General features: G+C 41.8%; 1 protein-coding gene across 6 annotated transcripts in view; it reads left to right on the top strand.

Annotated features, from left to right (window-relative positions):
- The first annotated feature begins 1342 nt into the window (after window positions 1–1342).
- ppfia4 (PTPRF interacting protein alpha 4) overlaps window positions 1343–19219 on the top strand; it is a 494511-nt gene continuing 476634 nt past the window's right edge. For 3 of the 6 annotated variants that reach the window (XM_039749361.1, XM_039749363.1, XM_039749367.1), the window contains exon 1: window positions 1344–2746. In XM_039749361.1, the coding sequence (XP_039605295.1) occupies window positions 2498–2746 (249 nt within the window). In that variant the 5' untranslated portion in view covers window positions 1344–2497. Of the gene's footprint in view, window positions 2747–19219 lie in introns of all 6 variants that reach the window. The other 3 variants (XM_039749365.1, XM_039749366.1, XM_039749364.1) reach the window with 2 other exon arrangements.

Genomic DNA, 19219 nt, shown 5'->3' on the forward strand with positions numbered 1-19219 from the left:
GATAGATAGATAGATAGATAGATATGAAAGGAATTATATAATAGATTAGATCTGTTTTGTCCCCATCATTTTCTCCTCATATAGTCTTTAAAGTAGAGGTGCAGAAGTGGTTCTTCAGAATAATGAAAGACGGGAACCATTTTTGGTTCTCAAAAGAACATTTCAAATGAAAGATTCAGAATGAGCCTTTACTTAAAAAGGACTCCTGCACCGTCCAGTAATACAGCCTAAATTCAGGGTTTCTTAATCTATTGGCATTCTGATAGTACCCAGCTATACATTGAAGACTTCTGCATTATTCACATATTAGGAACCTTTTAAAAGTCGAAAGAACCCAAATTCAAATGTATAAAACCTTTCACGGAATGAAATGGCACTTTGTCAAGGAAAGGTTCTACGTGGAACCACGTAGCTCAGTGAAGTATAATATTTTTAACATTGTACACGGTGTTATAATTGTATTCTGTAAAATCTGTGTCCCTGTCTGTTTTCAGGTATCTGTTATTCGAGTAAAACAACTTTTTCAATCCCGCTAAATGCACTCCGGGCGCCCAGAACTCTAAACCCGAATCTGTGATGCGGCAGCGCTACCCACTGCGCCAACTAAAAAATCTTCGATGTTGGCGTCCTTGCTTTGGCTCGGAAAATTGTATCCTGTCATTCAGGCCTAGTTCTTTTCCTGAAATCAAACCCACTATCTTGTTGTGTCCCTATATTCATATTTTTAAAATATTATTTATAAATGATTGATCATAGATGGGACTTTGATTACAATAAGTGTGCTTTCTCACCACCCTTACCGAAATTAATTAATAGCTCCACTCCTGGTCTTTTTATGGAGTATAAGCAGCGCACCTTTTGTACATTTCGTGTTATTTTACAAAAGTTCCAACCGATAGATCGCGTGAAAATAATTATGACTCGTGTTCTTGATCACCTCCCTTACCTAAATATATTCCTAGCTATGCCCCATGCAGTGTCGAGTCCTCTTGGGACTATAAGCATTATACCTTATGGACGTTCCCTAACCCGCTGATCCAGCTTTTAGTGTGGTGGTGACCGCACCGAGCACTGGGCTCTCCCCAACCCCACATTGGTCACGGGGTCCCAAACGGACGCATACCTCGATTATGCAAGGAAACCTCCCCAATTACGAACACGAAAACATCTTGCGATTGGTTTATGTACGTCTAATAAACGGTTGGCTGATTTAATATTGACATGATCACATTTTTTAATCGTTCTTTTTTGTAGGAAGTTGGCTGCATTCAGGTCTCGTAATTAAATGCATTAAAAGTAAGAAACATTAAATTTTTGTGCATTTTTTTGCATTAGAAGAAGAATACAAATTGTATACGTGCGTATTAAAACATCCCGTCATCATTTACCTTAAAAGGCACATCTGCATATTTCTAAAAATTCTTAGGCTGTAAGTGCATTCTGCTGTATTCGGCGTCTGAAATCCAGTCCGGTATCATTTAGAATTGAAGGAAGCAACTCTTAATTACTAAGTTATCGATTTCCTGCACATCTCACCGTGATCCTACTTTAATGATTTCTATTGCTTGCTCGGGGGGTGGCATCCCAGAGTGCTGTCTCTGTTCCAGCTCCAGTGTGGGTCAGTGGGTTGGTGTAAACGGGGTTCCTCCGCCAGGCAGAGAGCTGCGCAGGTTGCGTAGGGGGAAGCTGGCATGATCAGGTCGTAGAAGGAAAGGGGCGTAACTGGCTTGGTGTATCGGCGCGTTACAGCTGTCTCCGCAAGCGACGATTACAGCAACAGCGGCAGCCGAGCAAGAGGGACGAAGGGAAAGAGCCGTCACAGCTTGGAAGAAGCAAAGCCTGTATTTTTTTCCTTTGGTGGTGATGGGTGGGACTCCACAAGAAAATGACACAAGCTGCGCTGCTGTCATGTGCATTTCGATTTGAAGAAGATGAATGTCTCCCGTAAGAACGCACGAAGAGCTGCCGATAGCACCCAGGATCTTGGGTTTGGTCGTCTCTCCATCTCTCTCTCTCTCTCTCTCTCTCTCTCGCTCTCTCTCTCCTCCCTCCTTCTGGCTCCCTATTCTTTCCCTCTCTCTCTTTTTCTCTCTTCCCCCATCACTTCAGTTACAAGTCAGTGGAATAAACGAACATCCGGACGGAGCGCTGGATTAAAAGCCGGTATGAGTTTGCGGGGTAGGATGAAGTAATCAGCAATATTTCCATCCAGAGCATCTCTGCTCGTGCAGCGCCGTATGCATTTTCTAATGCGGAGAAACAGTTGCCTTCGGAATTTGGAGAATTTATTCCAAAAATAACGTACAAAACTTTGGACGTCACGCTGCTCATATTTAACAGAAGAAAAACAACATACAACTTGATGTGCCGGCTACCAGCAGTGTAGTTTGCACCCTTGTGCCGAATTACTCTGACCTTGCCGGATGTGTTTTTCTGATCGTAAATAAAATACACTATTAATTGATCAGAACCAGACAATCACCGAATCTGTACAATCATGATGTGCGAAGTGATGCCGACGATAAACGAAGGGGACCCTCTGGGTTCTCAGAGAGGCTCGCAGAATGGCTCGGACTCGGATTCGAATTTCGAGCAGCTGATGGTCAACATGCTGGACGAGCGGGATAAGCTGTTGGAGACGCTTCGAGAGAGCCAGGAGACCCTGTCACAGACTCAGGGTAAACTGCAAGAGGTGGTGCACGAACGGGACCAGCTGCAGAGACAGATCAGCTCGGCGCTGCCTCAGGTAAGTCGAGGGATGGCGCACCCTGACAGCCGGCCAACTCCAACATTCACTACTGTCTGGTACAGTCTCGTTTCTTTTGGCTTGAAGCGAAGGTTATGGATGCTTCCAACACTTGAAACACACCTATTACGGCTCCTTTTTATCTTCTTAAACCTTTCAGTAATAGTTAATAATTATGAAGCACTGATACTTTCCTTCATATTCTCTTTAGGTGTATTTAGGTGTTCGGTTCAAGAATTGCAAATCTCTAATTTTAGTGTTGGTTGAGGTTATTAAGAAAATAAAAGTATGCATATTCAGACATGCTTATGGTCAATGTGCTGCATGACATATTGTGATTATATCTGGGCGAACAATGCTTGGAAGAATAAGAAATAAGCTGATTTGTAGGTATTGTCAAACTTACAGATGGTCAGGGAGCTCAACTGACCTAGTGATAAAGGATGCTGAACTAATTCATTGATCATCTGGAATCCTTACAGATCCCTAAATTGCCAGCATGCTAGGTTGACACTTCAATTGTTTGGGTGTTAAAGTGATCTATAGATATTCAGGATGATGTATTGGCAGTCAAGAAGCTAGACCAATCTCTCCAGTGTCAAAACAGCAGATTGACCTCCATATTGTCAAGACGTCTGATTGGATAATTATATGGTCAGGATGGTAAGTTGATTCGTAGGTGAGCAGAATGCTGTACTGATTCATTCATGTTTAGGGCACCAATCTTATCTGCTGGTGGCCAGGATGATAGACAGATGGTCAGGTCACAAGACTGATGGAGTTCTTCATAAGATAGGATGCGAGATTGTTCTCCAAGATGTCACAGTGCTGGGGTGTACAGGACGATAGACTGATTTCTGTATTGTTGGTCCACAGGACTGATTTATTTCTTCATAAGATGGGATGTTAGATTGTTCTCTAAATTGTCTAGTGTAAAGGCGACAAGGACAATAGACCAATTTCTGTATGGTCAGGATACAAAACTGATGGATGTCTTCATAAGAATGGATGCTACATTGTTCTCCAAAATGTCAGAGTGCTAGGTTGGCCAGGATGATACATTGATTTCTGTACAGCCAGATCACTAGACTGATGGATTTCTTCATAAGACGGGATGCTAAACTGTACTCCAAATTGCCAAAAGTGCTAGGTTGATAAATGGCAGGGAAGCTAAATTGGTCTATAGGTGGTGTACATGTTTGATTAGATCTAATATTAGTCAAAGTACTTGACTGAGCTCCATATCTTCAGGATGCATGATGTGTTAATTAAATGGTCAATGGCTGTGGTGCTAGACTAATTTTTATTTCTTTTGAGCACCGAGACTGATGGATCTGTTCATAGACAAGATGATAGATTGATCCCAAAATTGTCAAGCTGATAATCAAGGCGATACAAGAATTAAATTGATGTACAGATAAAGTGAATGCTTGGTAAATCTCTTGATTGTGAAGATAATAGACTGATACATATATCACCGGAATGCTAGATTGGATAACTACATGGCTGAGATATTACAATGATCTTTAAATGTTCGGGATATTAAACAGATTGATGATGTCTGGTTGGAGCTGCAGTCGGATCACTTCATGGTCTGGTACTGTATAAGCCCAACTCCTATATATTCAAGTCACCAGACTGCTCTCTGGATGCTCAGAATGCTAGACTGATTTTGTGAGAGTCAGAATATGTGACTGATCCATATTTTTGTTTTTAAATCATTCCATTACTGTGAATATGTCTTGGCTAGGCGCTGTCCCTCTCACTCACATTATCTTCCAATATAATCACTAATGATGCATCCTACTTCAGGAATGATTACAAGTGTTCTTTCTTGTACATGTTGTATTACAGTATGACTTCAGTTTAGAAGTGTTGCCCACCTGGTCCTTGGGTGAAGTCTCTCATAGTATCTGCTGCTTTGTTGGACAAAGTGTGGGGCATCTGTTGGTGAAGAAAGATTCACAGATCTTGGCTTTGCTGACGATGCTGTGATCTTCACAGAGTCAATGGAGGCTCTGATCGGGGCGCTGGAGAGACTGAGAGAGGAGTCTGAGTGTCTGGGCTTATGAGTGTCCTGAATAAAAACCAACATCCTGGCCTTTAATGACCTCTTGGGCACGGCCATCAGTAGTGTGTCTGCTTGAGGAGAGAGTGTCGATCTTGTCGAGAGGTTTACTTACCTTGGCAGTGACATTCATGTCTCTGGTGACTCTTCCTATGAAGTAAGTAGATGGATTGGGAGAGCATGGGGGGTCATGGGGTCTCTAGAAAGGGGTGTGTGGCGCTCCCGATATCTATGCAAAAGGGCAATGGTTCAAGTCTAGAGTCCTGGTGCTTCCTGTCTTGCTATATGGTTGCTATATGCTATCCAGTGACCTTAGACGAAGACTGGACTCCTTTGGCACTGTGTCTCTCCGGAAAATCCTTGGGTACTGTTGGTTTGACTTTGAGTCGAAAGAGCGATTTCTCATGGAGTCCCGAATGAGGCACATTACCTGCATTGTGAGGGAGCTTCAGTTACGGCACTACAGCCATGTGGCGCGTTTCCCTGAGGGTGATCCGGCTCGTAAGTTCCTCATTGTTGGGGACCAGAATGGCAGTAGCAGGCCAAGGGGTCGCCCACGTAACATCTGGCTGTGGCAGATAGAGGGTGTGACTGGACCGCGTGTCTTCCTTGGGGGGTTGCCAACTGGGATGCCGAGTTGTTTTGTCGTGTAGTGGGTGCGGCAAGGTGCTGTACCAGTGCAAGATCCCCAACCTGACTTGACTTGTTGGATATAACATAACATAACATAACAATATTCTCAAACCTTCCATCCATCCATCCATTATCCAACCCACTATATCCTAACTACAGGGTCACGGGGGTCTGCTGGAGCCAATCCTAGCCAACAAAGGGTGCAAGGCAGGAAACAAACCTCGGGCAGGGCGCCAGCCACCGCAGTATTCTCAAACCTGTTAAATACAATTTATAGTCATAGACTGGCCAGAGGCTATCCTAACAGTACTGGGTACAATTTAGGAACTGACCCTCAGATGGGCTTCCAGCACGTCACAGGGCACACTTATTCATATTGCCAGTCTCGCACTCACATCTTTGGGAAATAAAAAAAGAATACAGAATGGAAAAACCACATGGACATAAGGAGAATATGTAAACTTCACACAAACAACAACTGGGCACAGAATTTAAACACAGAATGCTGGATGCTGGAATCAGATTATCTGCCTCATAAAATAACTTAGACATAAGTATGAGCAGGGCTGGCTCCACCATTAAGGTGAATTAGGCATTTGCCTAGGGCGCAGATCATAAGTGGGGGAGAAATCCTATGTTGCATGGGTTAGCTACCGAATAGTCAGTTGGCTCACTAATAAGCTTGGCCTAGGGCACAAAATAACCTAGCACTGGCACTGAGTGTGAGTTTCATGATGTCACATTACTGCCTTCTAGTTTCTGAAATATCCTTTTAATGTGGATGAAACCTGTGGCTCATTGTAAGCAATATTCTCAACCACAAGCCTCAGGAGACTTTAGCTCATTTTATTAAATACAGGAATAATCAGGATAGAAAATGACTGACATTATGTTGTGCTTAACATCCCATTATTAGGCATTTTCAATTAATTTTAAGATGAATCTGCATACGTCAAAAAAGAAGAATGCTCCTCAGAAAAAGATGAAATCACATTATGCCAATTAAAAGCCAGCTCTAAAGAGGCGGTCACTTTTTGGAGTATTGAATCCACATCAGCACCCTGTTTGAGTGACAGCGTGAGCACCACACGGGACACCTAGATATGGCATAATAAACTCACTGCTCTTGTTGTATGTGTGTTACGTATTTTTAATAAACACTCAGGAAAATCAGCTTAAGCAAGCTAAGAGACTTCTTAGGATCCCACGGCCACATAGAAAAGGGGTGAAGAGGAGTTTAGGCCCCAAAATAGATACTGTACGAGGGAGGTCTCCTCAATACCCAGAATCAGTCAATAGCGTTAATAGCGCAGGACTATAGTGTAGTTATGGAGTATGCTGCTAGGTATCGTGTGCCTACAAGTCTCATTAATCCGTCTAACAATTGACATCGTGCTACGATTGAGTCTACAAGCGCAAAGGTGGCTTTGCAGTCTTTTTTCTCTAAGTCACCAGGGCAGATTTACAAGAGACAATGATGATTGTGTTTTTTTTTTTTTTCAACATTTGCAGACTTGTTCATAAAGAATTTGTTGCCCGATGAACAAAATGTTAATCAGTGACATTACACTAAAGTGCTGAGGTGTCTACGGGAAAGTATTTGTAAAAAAAAATCATCTGGTGCAATGGCACACGGAAAACTGCATTTGGCACCATGACAGCACATCTGCAGACACCACATTATCAGTCAAAGAGTTTTTTGATCAAAAACAATTTAGTTGCTGCTTCACATATCCCATATTCACCTGATTTCACTCCCTGTGACTTCTTTTTTGTTTCCTAAATTAAAAATTGAGACTGAAGGGAAGAAGATTTGCTTCTGTAGAAGAACCTCGTACATGCAACATTAGGGGACAAGATGGGAGCGTACCTTAGACAGCGTGTCACCCCATCACAGGCCACACTCAATTTTGAGTTGTCAAGAACATAAGAAATTTGACAAACATGAAGAGGCCATTCAGACCGTCAAACTTATTTTGTTTAGCTACTAGCTAAGCTGTCCTAATGTCCCATCTGGATATTTCGTAAAAGTTGTCAAGGTTTCAGCTTAGTGGGTTGTTCCAGACTCCCACAAATATTTGCGTGAAGAAGTGTTTCCTGACTTCAGTAATAAATGCACTTCCTCCTAATTTCCACTGATGTCCTCGAGTATGTGATCTACCATTAAGCTGAAAGAATGTTCCTGGGTCTGCTTTATCAATGTCTTTAAGGATTTTAAAAACCTGCATGAGGTCCCCACACAGTTTCAAATGCTTGAGACTAAAAAGGTTTAATTTTTAATGCTCTCTGGATGCTCAGAATGCTAGACTGATTTTGTGAGAGTCAGAATATGTGACTGATCCATATTTTTGTTTTTAAATCATTCCATTACTGTGAATATGTCTTGGCTAGGCGCTGTCCCTCCCACTCACATTATCTTCCAATATAATCACTAATGATGCATCCTACTTCAGGAATGATCACAAATGTTCTTTCTTGTACATGTTGTATTACAGTATGACTTCTGTTTAGAAGTGTTGCCCACCTGGTCCTTGGGTGAAGTCTCTCATAGTATCTGCTGCTTTGTTGGACAAAGTGTGGGGCATCTGTTGGTGAAGAAAGATTCACAGATCTTGGCTTTGCTGACGATGCTGTGATCTTCACAAAGTCAATGGAGGCTCTGATTGGGGCTTTCGAGAGACTGAGAGAGGAGTCTGAGTGTCTGGGCTTATGAGTGTCCTGAATAAAAACCAACATCCTGGCCTTTAATGACCTCTTGGGCACGACCATCAGTAGTGTGTTTGTTTGCGGAGAGAGTGTCGACGTTGTCGAGAGGTTTACTTACCTTGGCAGTGACATTGCTGATGTCCTCGAGTATGTGATCTACCCTTAAGCTGAAAGAATGTTGCTGGGTCTGCTTTATCAGATTTTAAAAACCTGCATGAGGTCCCCACACAGTTTCAAATGCTTGAGACTGAAAAGGTTTAATTCTGTGAGTCTGTTACAGTAGAACATCTCCTTAAGTCTTGGGATGCACTGTGCAGTTTCAAGTGCTGCTATGCCTTTCTTGTAGCATAGCGTGGTGACCAGAATGACACACAATACCCCAGTTGCAAAGCAGGAAACGACTGTAGATAGGAGGCCATTCTCTCCCAAGGTCCACTCACACAATCACACACCTAAACACATGACCGAAGCCGAATTTACTTTGGAAAAAATATCCAAAAAACTTGTTTGGAAAACGTAAATGGAGAAATTATCTAAAAGTATATCTGTAAAGCATGCATTGACAGTAATCTCGATTATTTTGTAGCAAAATAAACTGCCATTATGAGGAACTATCCTACAATAATTCTTTGGGTTAGTTGTCATTATTTTTACATTTTCACTTTTCCTGATTAGGATTATGATGACAGCACACTTAACTGAATGATCAGAACACCCTGCTCCTCCAGGTCATCCTAAGTACAGTATTTCCATAGCGCTTCCTGGGTAGCAAAGAGATGTAAGGCCTCTAGAATGTCCTGAATTGTATGGTGCTTTATATGGTATGGTGTGTTAAATTGTATTGTGCTTTAAAATTGTGCATTATAAATACATTGTGATTTGATTTTGATTTGAAGCTGTCCAAGTGGGCCAAGCTTGGTTCCCTACATGAGGAAGATGCCCAGGGGCATCACACACGTGATAGACAGGCTTGGGCAGATTTATGTAGGTAAATGTTTATACCGTACATCGAGTAGGAAGTAGAAATGTTAAATTTGAATACACAATGGGAGGTCTGAAACCTAAAAGAACACCTTATGAGAAGGACAGAGGGACTCATCACTCATCCAGACATTGGACAGAATCCATTAAGATAGCTAACTGAATTTTAGATTATATGTCACGACGTGTGGAGTACACGTCAAGGAAGTGCGCACTAGTGAGTCATCATGTGAGGTTCTGTGTATAGTTTTGGTCTCCATATTACAATTGGGTTAGTAGGGCTAGAGAAGAGTGACAAGGCTGATTTTGGGACTGCTAGGTATGAGTTATGAGGAAAGATCGAAGCAGTTGAACCTTTTTAGTTTTGGCAAATGCAGATTAAGAGATGACATGATGTGAAAAGTCAAGCAAAATGACCCCTTTTATTGGCTAACTAACAAGATTACAATATGCAAGCTTTCGCAGCAACTCAGGCCCCTTCTTCAGGCAAGATATAATACAGAAACTGGAATTCCCTGTGTTTATATAGACACCAGGACAGATACAACATTGGAAAACCTTTAAGTGAGACGTCTTAAATGTAACAAATTAATAGACCTATTCAGGCTAAGATTCATTTAGCAAGAGAGGAGAACAATGTGTAGGCAAGATCTTTGGATAAAATCACTGTCCAACAAAGTCTTTTGAAGTTTCTGAACAACACCCTATTACTACAGAGATGACATGATTAAAGCATCCAAGCCGTTATGTTAAAATGAGTTCAAGAAGAATGCAGGGATACCGCTGGAAACTTGTTAAGGGCAGTTTTCTCACAAATATAAGTTTTTCTTAGCTTGAAGATCTATAGATACACTGAATACAGTAAATGACCAAGTAGTCTGGTGGAAAGCAGAATTTTAGGAACCTTCTATTCTCAACTTGAAGTTATTTTGAACAATTTAGATGAATAGGGTGAATAAGCACGGTGTACTGAATAGCCTATTCTCATCACAATCAATTTAATGTTTTAATGAAAAAGCTGTCTGAACTGACTACTGTCTGTCTGGATAAGCAGTAGTTTTACTCTAAGGTTCTCCTAAATTGATATGCTCCTCATGCTATCATGGAGAGAACACAGCAGCCCTGTGCATGGACCTTATTTCAGCCATATGTACTACTGATCTCATTCTTTAAAGCGTGTGAAGCGGGGTGTACAGAGTGACTGGTAAAGTGACAGCTTTGTCACAGGACTAAGGTCCGTATGTTCTAACATTTTAAATGAATGCAGCTTAGTATTACACAGCAAAATACGTTGGTCAGTTAACAAGACTAGCAACTGATGACTGACACAGGGAAACAGCTCAGAATACCCAGACACCATCACAGAGACCACACTCAGACTAGGCATGATCCAGGTGTCAGAGACAATAAGACCAGAGGTCCCGCTAGAATTCACTTTTCCATTGGAAGATCGTAAACCTTCAAGAGGAAGAGGGCCAGGTATACGGAGCTTGTAGGTGAATACTGCAGCAGAGACCGGTGCGAGCCCATGGAGGTTGGGTGTGGAGGCTTTGCAGTCCAATATTTCTAAAGGGAACTCTAGCTCCTTTGAATTGTGGGACAGGAGAGAAAGACTGCCATTACAAAATTCACAGATACCACTGAGGAAATGTTGTGATGGCTATGGATCAAATCAGGGGTTTGGGGGGATCTGTAGACTACACAAGCTATTTAAATACAAGTTTACCCCATGGGTGGGTCGCCAGAGGGAGGGTGTCTGATGTTGAAAGACTCGAAACACCCGATGATCCACTGACAATGTGTCCAAGTTGCATCACAAGGAGTGTGCTAAATCTGTTTGTGAGGCGGCTACTTTTGTATTCCCTAAGCATATTGTTATATCAATTTATGTTAAAACTTTGCAAGAAATGGCATACAGAAACTAGTTACCTATAGGAGATTGATCTTGGATCCCACCTTGGTGCCTACTTGTGGGCAGTTTGCATATTATCTTAGTGTCTAACACTATATTTAACATAACCTTAGGTGACATAATCATAAGTTTTTTCTACATACCGTACTTGACACAAACTGGATTTTAGTATAAACAACCAAAACTATATGGTGTTTGTTTTTTGAGATTAGATACAGGCCTCTTTCGTATATAATATATGAATTCCAATTCAGTTTCAATCTCCCAGATCCGATTTGATTTAAGGCAATTGGGTTGAATTTTCAATCAAGGATGTGGCCATTTTTGGGCATAGATAGATAGATAGATAGATAGATAGATAGATAGATAGATAGATAGATAGATAGATAGATATCACTTCATTTGTCTCAGCAATTTGATTGGTCAGTTTGACTTTAGCCTGATTGGTCAGTTTGCTCTGGTTTCTCAGTCAAACATAACAAAGACAGGAAGTGTCAGGCAAGGAAGCTTGAGACTCTTGAGGATACAGAGGAAAAGAAAAGGAGGAACCCTGATAGATGCCTTTTAACATGGGATGTTTTTACAGCAATGGGTAATGGGGGGCTCATTTACCTTTGCTGGTAGTCATAAAGTGGACAGGAGGAAAGCAATGCGCCTCAAAATGATAGAGCTTGAGGAGCAGACTTTATGGGAATGTAATGGAGAGAGAAAACACCCGACAAGAGAAGTTGAGACACATGAGAATATCAAAGAAATGCATAAGAGGAATGCTGGGGGTACACAAAAGGCAAGAGATATCAAATACGTCAGTCAGTCAGTCATTGTCCAGCCTGCTATATCCTAACACAGGGTCATGGGGGTCTGCTGGAGCCAATCGCAGCCAGCACAGGGTGCAAGGCAGGAAACAAACCCCTGGAAGGGCGTCTCTCTCACGCACACACACACTCCCACACACCAAGGACAATTTAGGATCACCAGTGCACCTAACCTACATGTGGGAGGAAACCCATGGAGACACGGGAAGAACATGCAAACTCCACGCAGGGAGGAGCCGGGAAGCGAACCCAGGTCTCCATACTGCGAGGCAGCAGTGCTACCACTGCGCCACCGTGCTGCCCGATGTCAAATATATTAAAATTTATTCTATTACCTGTCCTCGACAAGTAACATAGTGAGAGAGGTTAGGAGCACACACTGATACAGTGTGTTGCCACACCCACCACACGACAAACCAACTCAGGACCCCAGGTTATGGCCCGAGTACAGCCATGCAATGGGTGACACCTCAACACCACACTAGTTCAGATGGAATGGAATCAGTGTGAAGTAACATCCATCCATCCATTATCCTTACTACAGGGTCATGGGGGTCTGCTGGAGCCAATCCCAGCCAACACAGGGCGCAAGGCCGGAAACAAACCCTGGGCAGGGCGCCAGCCCACCGCAGGGGACGCACACACACACCCACACTACGGACAATTTAGATCGCCAATGCACCTAACCTGCATGTCTTTGGACTGTGGGAGGAAACCCACGCAGACACGGAGAGAACATGCAAACTCCACGCAGGGAGGACCCGGGAAGCGAACCCAGGTCTCCATACAGCGAGGCAGCAGTGCTACCACTAACAACAAATACCAGAATTACTAAAAGATGGTTAGAAACAGATAAGAACAATCATGGAGAAAGATTTGAACAGTCAGAAGTGTGGTACAGAAACAAAATTGTTAATAAATGTATGAGCTGATTAATTTGGAAGGTTCATAAAACAAATGCATGATATTTGATGAAACAGCTAATGCTAACGCTATACCCAAGAATGCTACATTAGAGACAATCATGGCAGAAAGTACTAAGACATACAGGGCCATAGCTATTTTGAGCTGACTCACATGTTTAGAAAACAAGCTCTGCTTCTAAAATTTTCATAACTGAAGAGCACCAGCAGATAAAACATGTGGGGGATCTATGCTTGTGACTAACCTGCCTCACTATGTCACAATGCACATGCACTCCGTACATGCTGGATAAGCTGAATGTGCACATGAACTCTCAGACCACATTTAGGTCGGGCATCATAAACAGCACAGGCGTCGGACTGGATTTCTTCACCAGTTCAGATTAGAACATCGAGATCTGGTTGTGTAAATATGGCGTAAGTACATTTTTCTTGGTGTCTTCTGTTTTTTTTTCACATTATAAAGATACTCATATTATTTCCATTATTAGAGTGTGTGCGATTGTGTTCTATTGTGGGTTTCCAGCCTGTCTGGAACTTGGGCTCAGTGCTTCCAGGACTTTAGAATTGGATTAAAATGGATTTTCTATGGTTCAGAAAATTAAAGCATAGAAAGGGGATCAAACAATCATTTCATAAGAAGTAGATTTCGTTTGTTATTTACCGTCTTTCTGATGTAATTTAGCATATTTATGTGTAAAGCTCTACATACTGTATATAGAGTTAATCACTTCAGACTTGGAGTAACAGAAAAGACTGGAATAATGCCATATTTGCAGTGACTAAGTGATGAACTGTAAACATGCTGTGCAACGCAGAGTGGTTCACATAGCCTGACAGGCTCCCACAATGTGTGTGTGTGTGTGTGTGTGTATGTGTGTGTATATATATATATATATAAATATATATATATATATATATATATATTTATACTGTATGTGTGGGTGTGTATATAAATAGAAGGGTTAAATTAAGAATCATCATGTGCTGAAGCTCCTTAGTCGCATAAAAAGTCTCACTTCCCTATTGGCAGATCTACTGGCTGAAGATGAAGCTTTTAACCTTCAAAATTGACACAGTTTCCCATGGCAAAGGGTCGAATGACAGTTACAGTTTATGACTTAACACTCGGAATGCAAACTCAACTCAGTTGTTCATTTTATAACCTACTTGAACATCTGAGGGTGGGGGGGGAATTGGTGATTATTGTGGAAACACTGGGCACAACCCTGGCGAAGGTTCCTGCCCATCACAATTCACACTCAATTAATGAGTTGCCAATTAGCCTATCATGGACATTTTTGGGAACTATAATGAAAACTGGAGCACCCGGACAGTACATGCAAATTGTACGTTAATAGCACACCCGGCCTGGCATGTCAGTTCCAGACTCTAAAAGTATAAGACACTGCACTACCAGGTTGCCTCGTAAACTCAGATCTAAATGGAATGATGTAGTGGTCCTGGAACCTCATTTTCTTGTAGCACTTCTCACATAGGGTGGCACGGTGGTGCAGTGGCAGCGCTGCTGCCTTGCAGTAAGGAGACCTGGGTTCGCTTCCCCAGTCCTCCCTGTGTGGAGTATGCACGTTCTCCCCGTGTCTGCGTGGGTTTCCTCCAGGTGCTCCAGTTTCCTCCCACAATTGCATTGGCGATCCCAAATTGTCCTGTGTGTGTGTGTGTGGTGGGCTGGCGCCCTGTCCGGGGTTTGTTCCTGCCTTGCGCCCTTTGTTGGCTGGGATTGGCTCCAGCAGACCCCCGTGACCCTGTGTTAGGATATAGCGGGTTGGAAAATGACTGACTGACTTCCCACATAATATACCACTGATATGATCATTGCTTCCCCTAAGTTTAAATTACATGAAGACTGTAGCAGTATTTGGTATACAGTATGCAGTAAGCAGTATGACTACTGGGTGAAGAGGGATGAGCAGACCATCTCAGGTAATACGATGGACAAGTCGTGAGGTGTGTCTGGCCACCAAGAGCTGGTGTCAGTCGAAGTGACGGCTCCTAGGACATTTTATCAGCAGAGCGTGTTGAGGTGATGTTGCAGGGGCTTTGCTGCCACATAGCAGAGTGAAAGATGGCTGTTAAAAATACCTTGGGGTCAAAGTGAAGCAGAGCTGACTAAAGCATTGGAGGGCACATACCTTGTGCTAACAATGGGGGACAGAGTCTTAGTTATGCTCATTATGGGTTGTCTCTTCTGCGGTCAGCGTACATGCTGTATGTACTCCACTGCGATGGTTATTTCATTTTAAAAAGCGCCTCAATCTAAAGAAGACGTACAGATGATTTATGATTTTAATACTCCACTGGATTTTACCTGTTTTATTCTTTTAAGCTGATCTGAACATTTTAGGGATTTTTTTATTGACCTGGTTACTTTATTTATTTGCCAATCTGCGCAATAAACTTTATACACTTTTGTACATTTCACATAAAGATTTGTGCTTATATCTCTCACTCACCACTGTGTCCATTCTTGCTACTTAACATACATAAGAAATTTGCCAATCAAGAAGAGACCATTCACTCAATCCAGCCTGATTGTTTAGCGAATAGCTAAGCTGTCCCAACATCTCATGCAGATTCTTTGTAAAGGTTGCCAAGGTTTCTGCTTCAACTCCATGTCTTGGTAGTTTTATCCAGAGTTCCATAAGTCTTAGCATCAAGAAATATTTCCTGGCTTCAGTCTTAAATGCACTTCCCCTTAATTTTCACTGGTGGTCTTGAGTATGTGATTCACACTTAAGATGAAAGAATATCCCTGGACTTACTTGATCCAACTTTCAGGGAAAACTTGGGAGTTAGTGGCAGGGCTGGCACCCAGCCACTGTAAAAAACCTCACTCTGTTCCGTTCTATCTGAACTAGTGTGTTGCTGAGGTGTCACCCGTTGCGTGGCTCACTTGGGTCCTAATCTAGGAACCTGAGGTGGTTTGTCATGTGCTGGGTGCGGCAATGTGCTGTATCAGTGCATGCTGCCAACCTCTCCTCTCTCTTTCAATTAGCCTAACATGAACATTTTTAGGAACTAAGAGGAAAACTGGAGCTCCCGGGCAGCACATGCGAAATGTACACTAATACCACCCTGGCCTGGCATATCAGTTCCAGACTCTAAAGGTGTAAGACACTGCACTACCAGGTTGCCTCGTAAACTCAGATCTAAATGGAATGATGCAGTGGTCCCGGAACTTCATTTTCTTGTAGCACTTCCCACAAAATACTCCACTGATATGATCATTGCTTTCCCTTTAAAGTTTAAATCAAAAAAATTACATGAAGACAGTAGCAGTATTTGGTGAGTTGAGGCACTACAAGACCGTGATATGACTACAGGTCATGAAGAGGGATGAGCAGAGCACCTCAGGTAATACAATGGGCGTCTGGCCACCGAGAGCTGATGTCGATGGAAGTGACGGCTGCTGGGACTACCTTTTGTCAGCAGAGCGTGGTGAGGTGAGATTGCAGGGGCTTTGCTGCCACATAGAGTGACAGAGTGAAAGACGGCTGTTAAAAATACCTTGGGGTCAAAGTGAAGCAGAGCTGACTAAAGCATAGGAGGGCACATACCTTGTGCTAACAATGGGGGACGGAGTCCTAGTTATGCTCATTACGGGTTGTCTCTTCTGGGGTCAGCGTACATGCTGTATGTATGAATTAATTTTAAAAAGAGCCTCAATCTAAAGAAGATGTACAGATGATTTATGATTTTAATACTCCACTGGATTTTACCCGTTTTATTCTTTTAAGCTGATTTGAACTTTTTAGTGATTTTTTTTTATTGACCTGGGGCCTCATGTATAAACGGTGCGTACGCACAGAAATGTTGCGTAAGAACTTTTCCACGTTCAAATCGCGATGTATAAAACCTACACTTGGCGTAAAGCCACGCACTTTTCCATACCTCATACCTTGTTGTACGCAAGTTCTCTGCTCGGTTTTGCAAACTGGCGGCACCCAGCGTCAAAGCAATGGTACTGTTCTTGTGTGATTACTCATTATTTTCATGACGCGGCTTTATAAATACACAGAAACTAACCGCATATTGTTTATTAGTGTAATGCATCTGATTGTAATTAACTCGTAACAATATAATGGTCCAGGGAACAGCCATAGTATTCCAAATGTCATAACTGCTTTAGCGTTGTTACTCTCACTTCTCCTTCTTCTTCTTCTTCTTCTTCTTTCAGCTCCTCCCGTTAGGAGTTGCCACAGCGGATCATCTTTTTCCATATTACTCTCACTGCATGACTCGGAGTATTTATATCACTGTATCTGAGTGTGAATCACAGCAGCAGCTGATCGGAAAGAGAATTATCTGTATACAGCTTTAAGGACACGCTACCTCAGCCACTGCAAAATGTTTTAAAGCCTTTCCTGTACGGACCTCGCGGTTCAGAAACAGTTTAATCCCAAAAAACTTTAAATGCACCCAATCAATTGCTCCTTGTAGAACGGTTTGTACTTATAAGTACAATCACCTCACTGTAAACTTGCACTATAGTTATAATATCGCACAACCTGGGCCACTTTATAAAGCGTGTATTTACATATGATGACGATATCATTTTTAAGGTGAAATGCAGCAAAATATGTTTGTTAAATTATACACATAAAACTTTAACTTCATTTAAATAATCTATATTCTTCACTGGGAGTGTCGTGAAGGATAGAATAATTAAACATGTACTACGAAGATATTTCAATGTTCTTTAAACGTTTTGAAGAATCGGCACTAAGCTCACAGATGGTTTAACGTCTATTACAGAGCTGATTGTATGGCGATCGGTTACTTGGGGAAAGAAAAGCAAGGACTCTTGGGCGCACGATATATATTGAATATAAAACAGAAAGAGAAAATAACAACACAGCTAAAAACGCAGCGACAAATTTCGACAAAAGATAAATGCTTGTCATAAGCACGAGGCTCATGAAACACATGTTTAATAACGTGCTTTAGCTCCTATCATCATGAAAATGACATCACGTATACATCTCAGTATTTTAGTTATTCAGAGAGCTGTAATATCACAAATGTAATGGACTCTGTGTCCAGTTGGAGGAAGAGAGCCGGTTTAAGAAGCAAGTAGTGATTCACACACATAGATCACATACGAGTAGAAGATCAAATACAAAACAAAGCATTTAACGTGCTACTTTAATTACGATGTAATTTTGAGAAACTGGTTAATTAAACGATTTTAAGATGAAGTTTATAATGTTCTACTAAATGACAAAATAAACTACGTACTTTTTTCTCTGTACCCTAATAAACTTTCATATGACACTCAGACAGTGGGCTTACAACTCTTCTTTTCACGGCGACTTTGATATGTGACTTCTTTTTTATTTCCGGCACTGTGCGATTTTGTGAATGTGAGCTTTCAAGTTTCTCCAACACACTATGTCACTCGATCAGCTTCATTTTGTTGATTACACCACGGTTTATTTGAACAAATAGTATGTTTTTCCTTTGCCTCCACTTGGTATTCGCTGAAATTCTTATATTTTCCCCGTGCTTTTCCCATTGTCTTTTCACAGAAGGCTGCGCTTAAGGGCGATTTATATTGATTTGCATATTCAAATAGGCGTAATTCTGGGAGGATTTGGGGCGTTACATAATGCGCGTGCACGAGCGTTAGTTTTCACGCTGATCGGGATTTATGTAACGGAAGGACGTGGAAGTTGGAGTACGCACAGATTCCTGCATCTGGATTTTTCTGTGCGTAAGCACATTTCGGCTTTTGTGCTTACGCCATGTTATAGTGCGAGTTCTACGCATGGCGTTATACATGAGGCCCCTGGTTACTTTATTTATTTGCCAATCTGCGCAATAAACTTTATACACTTTTGTACCTTTCACATGAAGATTTGTGTTTATATCTCTCACTCACCACTGTGTCCATTCTTGCCACATAACATACATAAGAAATTTGCCAATCAAGAAGAGACCATTCAGTCCATCAAGCCTGATTGTTTAGCTAATAGCTAAGCTGTCTCAGTATGTCATCCACATTCTTTGTAAAGGGTGCCAAGGTTTCTGCTTCAACTCCATGTCTCGGTAGTTTGCTCCAGAGTTCCATAAGTCTTAGCGTTAAGAAATGTTTCCTGGCTTCAGTCTTAAATGCACTTCCCCTTAATTTTCACTGATAGTCTTGAGTTCAATGTGATTCACCCTTAAGCTGAAAGACCTACTTGATCCAACTTGCAGGGAAAACTTGGGAGTTAGTTGCAGGACTGGCACTCCTGCCACCGTAAAAATGATTGTCTCTAATATCGCATTCTTGGGTATAGCATTAGCATTAGCTATTTCATCAACTATCGTGCATTTGCTTTATGAACCTTCCAATTAATCAACTCATAAATTTGTTAACAATTTTGTTTCTTCACTACACCACTTACTGTTCAATTCTTTCACCATGATTAT

The sequence above is a fragment of the Polypterus senegalus genome, chromosome 3, assembly GCF_016835505.1.
Source record: "Polypterus senegalus isolate Bchr_013 chromosome 3, ASM1683550v1, whole genome shotgun sequence".
In the NCBI taxonomy this organism is placed as follows: Eukaryota; Metazoa; Chordata; class Cladistia; order Polypteriformes; family Polypteridae; genus Polypterus; species Polypterus senegalus.